Source organism: Falco punctatus, assembly GCF_963210335.1.
Source record: "Falco punctatus genome assembly, chromosome: 6".
NCBI lineage: Eukaryota > Metazoa > Chordata > Aves > Falconiformes > Falconidae > Falco > Falco punctatus.
In genome coordinates this window covers 34,890,695-34,895,177 of record NC_137585.1, presented here as the reverse complement: position 1 = coordinate 34,895,177, position 4,483 = coordinate 34,890,695, and the positions used below count along the sequence as shown (strand labels likewise).

Sequence of the window (4,483 nt, the reverse complement as noted above, 5' to 3'; positions counted from 1 at the left end):
ACATAAATAGCTCCTAGCTATTCCATCTCCCAAGCACCAGTGAATTCCAGTATTCTTTGCGCACCAGGAATCATCTCCCCTCTTTCCAGCTGGTACTGGCATTAGCACACTTGCTGTTATGCTTCAAATAAGTCACAAATGTTCTTTTCTTAACAAAACTACTTCATAAAGATTTATTCATGAAGTTACCAAATTTTATCTGGCACAGGTACCAAGCAAAAAGTACCCCTGCATTCAGGTGTGGCACTAGAGAAGAAACACACAGGACAAGATGATACCATGTCTCCGTAGAAAAAAGGATTTGCTACACAGCAGAAATGCCAGGGCACTGATGCTGAGTGGAAGCAGAGCTCTTCCAAATTTCATAAACTGCCCTGACGATGTGGATGTGCCTGTTGTGCTCCACCCGAGATCCTCTCCTTTGATAAAGCCTAGTATCAGCTCTGGAAGGGGAGGCCCAAGGGCAGCAGGGTTATGCCAAATAGAGAATGTGACCCCCAGCAGAAATTTTTAGACTCTCTGGCACCCACTTAGCTGGAGATCACTGCAGAAATAAATTGATCGCATCCAGTCACCCTGACCAGTGCTTAGGAGACAAGAGAAAGCCTGTATTGGGCTCACTGCTGGTCAGAGAACCAAGTAAACAAGGCCCTTGCCCATAATGAAGAGGCCCCAAAGAGCAGCAAGCCAGACATGGAGCACTGTCCCAGCTGCTGGTCTGAGCACCAGTTTCTCTGTTAATCTTGGTCGCAGCCCATTTTGCCTGTCAGCCTCCGTCGTTGAGTCTTAGTGGTTCGCCCCGTGCTGGATTTCTGGATTTTCTTGCGCGGGCCTTGCCCACGTTGAGGTCTCTTTCCTTTTGTCTTTTTCCGGCTGTGCATATGCAGTGTGGCAGTAAGAGAAGAGATTCTGTGCAGGGCAGGAAGAGAGACATGTTTGGGGACCAAAGTGTGCAGGAGCAAGGTGACACCACAATGGCAGAGTGCCCTGTGTGGTCCAGCAGGAATGAACACCAGCCACAGCAAGCCCCAGAGGATGCTCCCTGTGCTAGGCATCATCTTAACAGGGCAGGAAACCTGCAAATCTATATGCAGTAACAACCAAAATGAGTTTTCTGAGCAGTGGGCTGCCCGACTGCCACAGAGTTAAGTAATTATCTGCATTCCCAAAGCAGTCATAAATCCTGATTGCTCAAAAATGTGGAGAATGCCAAAGCTTTAAGCTTCAGGGTCTTTTGACCTTCAACCCTAGAGGCAAGTTCTGCACCCTGGAATATCTGCTGAGAAGGACTAGGCAAACAGTTCGGGACAAAGCCTGCCCTGCACCGCATCATCCTCCTCTTGCTACTGCTGTCAGCAGGGACCGGTGCGATGGGAACGGAGCACCCAGGGTAGGCCTGTGCTCTGCTAGTGCCCTCTGCTGGCTCCTGCCCACGGGCACCCAAGCAGCACAGCATCCCCCCCCCCCCTGCAACCACATCGCTGATCTGGGAAGGAAAAATCCTCCTCATCAGCTTGCAGAGCCTAGCAGCAAAGAGCTGAATGAATTTATACATACTTTTCAGACAGGAAGGGGTTTCTGGCCTTCTTGGGCATTGTTCTTACAGGTTTGTTCACCACCTCTTCCCCTTTCTTTTCTTCTGATCCATCATTTTCTCTCTTAAGAAGGAAGCAAAAGAGAAAAAAAACCCTATAGACACATTAAACCAGTCAGTTTTGTGATTCCAGTGTTTCTGCTGCCTTCTTGGTTTCATCCTGTTTTGTGAACCATCTAGTCATGGATTAAGTATTTTTAATTCTCCATATCCCTTGCCATCCAGATCTCAAAGTTTCTTATTGCAGCCCCTCAGAAAGGGACAACCAGTGAGAACCCTACGGTAATCCATGCTAAGATCCAAAAACTTCAGCATAATCTTAATGGCGATGCAATTGAAATATAAACTATGAACTGAAGGTTTCAGCTTTTTTCTAAAGTTACTATCAAAACCTCTTTAAGTGGATTTTCAGATTAGAAGATGACCTTTCAAATGTAAAGTTAACACAGACACTTCCCCGAACAGCTCAAATCCAGCCAGAAGTCACGAAGATCAAAAGGATCAAATCATCTGGCACCTGAAAGCCTCTACAAAACCGATGTGATAGCTCAATTACAATGTGTTTTGAGACTAGAAGCAAGCATAGTCAGAACTGACTGGTTTCCTTATTTGTGGTCCAAGCACGGGATCACGAGAGAGGAATCCCTCCTCACGCTAATAATAATTCTTCCTGGACAGGACACAGGAAAGAGGTTGAGAATAGCCCACGCAGCAAAGTCTGAAATCTTGCTGCTTGTGTTGTATCAGCTTTTAATACTACATTCTTGCCATTCAGCCCTGTGACACCTTTCACTTACACAAGGTCAGTTGGGACTAGTAAAGGATTCCAGGGACCTTTGGAGTGAGTTGTTCACATAGGACATTTCTTCCTCTTTAGAGGCCCAACGTAAGTTGTGAAAGAATTTGAAAGTTAAGAGTTTCTCTTTTCATCCCTGCTCCCAGCCAGGTGCAAGTCTTTGGGCATATTCAGAGAGTACCAGCCCTACCTAGCCAGCCCCAAGAATGTTTATGGCTGACAATCAGAGAGGCAAGAGGCTTTACCACAGGGGTGGTCAGTCCCAGCTGGCGTGCCCCCGAGAGGTCCAGGTCACTGATGGTGGTCACTGTCACAATGTGGTTTGGGTGGTCAATGTTCACAGATTCTGTCCGTGATGTCACCAAGTGCTCCAGTTCATCAGCCTCATCTGGGGAGAGAAGAAATCTTGCACTGCAAAGCACCCAACTTTTCACAAGATACACTTGCTTGTTCCTGTGGTGCCATACTGAGGGGGGACCCTGGCCTCTGCACGCAGGGTTAACGCATGGAGGGGCTTGAACACCGGCACTACAAGCATGAAGGGGAAGCTCCTTCTCCCAGCAGAGCGGGGCCTGGTCACACCACAGATATGTCCTCCTGCTTGTTCCTTTTGGTAGCGCCCAGCTGACCCGTCTCACCAGGGCCCAGAGGGCTGCAGGGGTCACCGCTCGGATCGCTTCCCAGCGGCACACGACAGGAGCGAGGCGCTGACGGCGCCCGGCGTGCCAGCCCCCCTGCCCCAGCTCCTGCCCGCAGCCCACGAGGGGGCTGGGCCCCGGGCGCCCACCTCCCGCTGCCGCCCCGCACCACGTACCGAGCGCCTCCTCCCTCTCGCTCAGCATCTTCAGGTACTCCTGGTGCCGCTGGGGGACGGAAACAGGTCACCGCACGCACCCCCGCTCCAGCCGCCTCCCCTCCTCCCGCAGCGGGGGTAGGGAAGCCCGAAGACCGCCCCCTGCCCCGCGGCCCGGACCCCCGGCCTGCCCCGCTCCCAGCCCGCCACGGCGGGGGAGGGGGGAGCCTTCCCCCGCGGCGGGGTAGGGGGTGTTTGTGGGGTACCTCCTCCTTCATCTTCCTCTGCTCCTCCTTCAGCTTCCGCTTGATCTCCTCCAGCGCCGCCTTCCTCCGCTCCACCTTCCGCTTGTGGAAGCCGGTCAGGTACTCCCTACCGCCGGCAACACGGAGCCCCCCCCCGCTATTAGCGACCCCCTCACCGGGGGCCGCCGCCGCCTCCTCCCGCCCGGAGCCCGCCCGGCCTCACCTCCGCCTCTCCTCGTCGAAAGTCACCACCAGCCGCGCCTCGCGCCCCCCCGGCCCCTTCTTCTTGCGGCCCATGGCTCCCCGCCGCCGCCGCCACCCGCCCCTTCCGCCGCCCGGCCGGCAGGGGCGGGCCCCGCCCCGCCCCGCCCCGCCCCGCCATCTTGTGCCGGCCGCGCCTCGCCGGGCGGAGGGGGTGGGGCTGGCCTCCCCGCGAGGTGCCGCCGGGGGTCCCCGCTGGCTGAGCCGCCGGCGGGCTGGGCGGCCCCGGGGCGGGGTGCGGGGTGCGGGGCGTCCCCCAGCGCCGCCCGGTGCGGGGCGGCTCGCAGGCATGGCGGCGCGGCGCAGAGCGGGGCCGGCAGCGGGTCCTCTTGTCCCGCCGGTGCGTGGGACCTGTGTGCGTCCCCTCTCCTGCTCCTCTGGCTCTTTCTTCCCCCAGTCCGCGGTGGCAGAGGGAAGCCACCGTCACGGACCTTGCAGGCGTTCCCAGCCCCGGCATCGGGACTGGGGCGGACAGGGGGTTTCTTCAGGCTTGGGTGCCTGCAGCTCTTGCTCCCCTTCAGCTCCCTGCCAGCAAAAGGCTTAGGTGCTGCCTGTGTGGACAATGTAGACAGCCTAGCCTGATCTCTCACCTTGAGACTCGTTTTGCCAGTCCTCTTGAGTATTTCACATTTGCATCTCCTCCAGATGTTTAACATCCTCATTTCCTCAAGAAAAGCCTGAGAGCTGATTTCAAGCTATTGTCATTGCTTGGTGTTGGTGGCACTAGTGCCGGGGAAGGCAATTGCGGGCACGGGGCTTGGCTTTTGACACTGAGTCTGCATGAGAGAGGTGCA

The 4,483-nt window shown here is 55.5% G+C and overlaps 1 protein-coding gene across 2 annotated transcripts; it reads right to left on the bottom strand.

Annotated features, from left to right (window-relative positions):
• Positions 1–141: 141 nt before the first annotated feature.
• Positions 142–4,146, bottom strand: NOL12 (nucleolar protein 12; the record flags this gene model as incomplete). Of its 2 annotated transcripts, XM_080390927.1 has the most annotated exons (6): positions 142–909; positions 1,558–1,658; positions 2,636–2,778; positions 3,205–3,253; positions 3,450–3,555; positions 3,652–3,725. In XM_080390927.1, 6 exons carry the CDS (start codon positions 3,723–3,725, stop codon positions 738–740), a joined length of 645 nt encoding a protein of 214 aa, XP_080247053.1. In that variant the 3' UTR covers positions 142–737. The 2 variants fall into 2 exon arrangements, with proteins under 2 accessions (XP_080247053.1, XP_080247052.1); XM_080390926.1 differs by lacking the exon at positions 3,205–3,253 and having other exon boundaries at positions 3,652–4,146.
• Between the last annotated feature and the right edge of the window lie 337 nt (positions 4,147–4,483).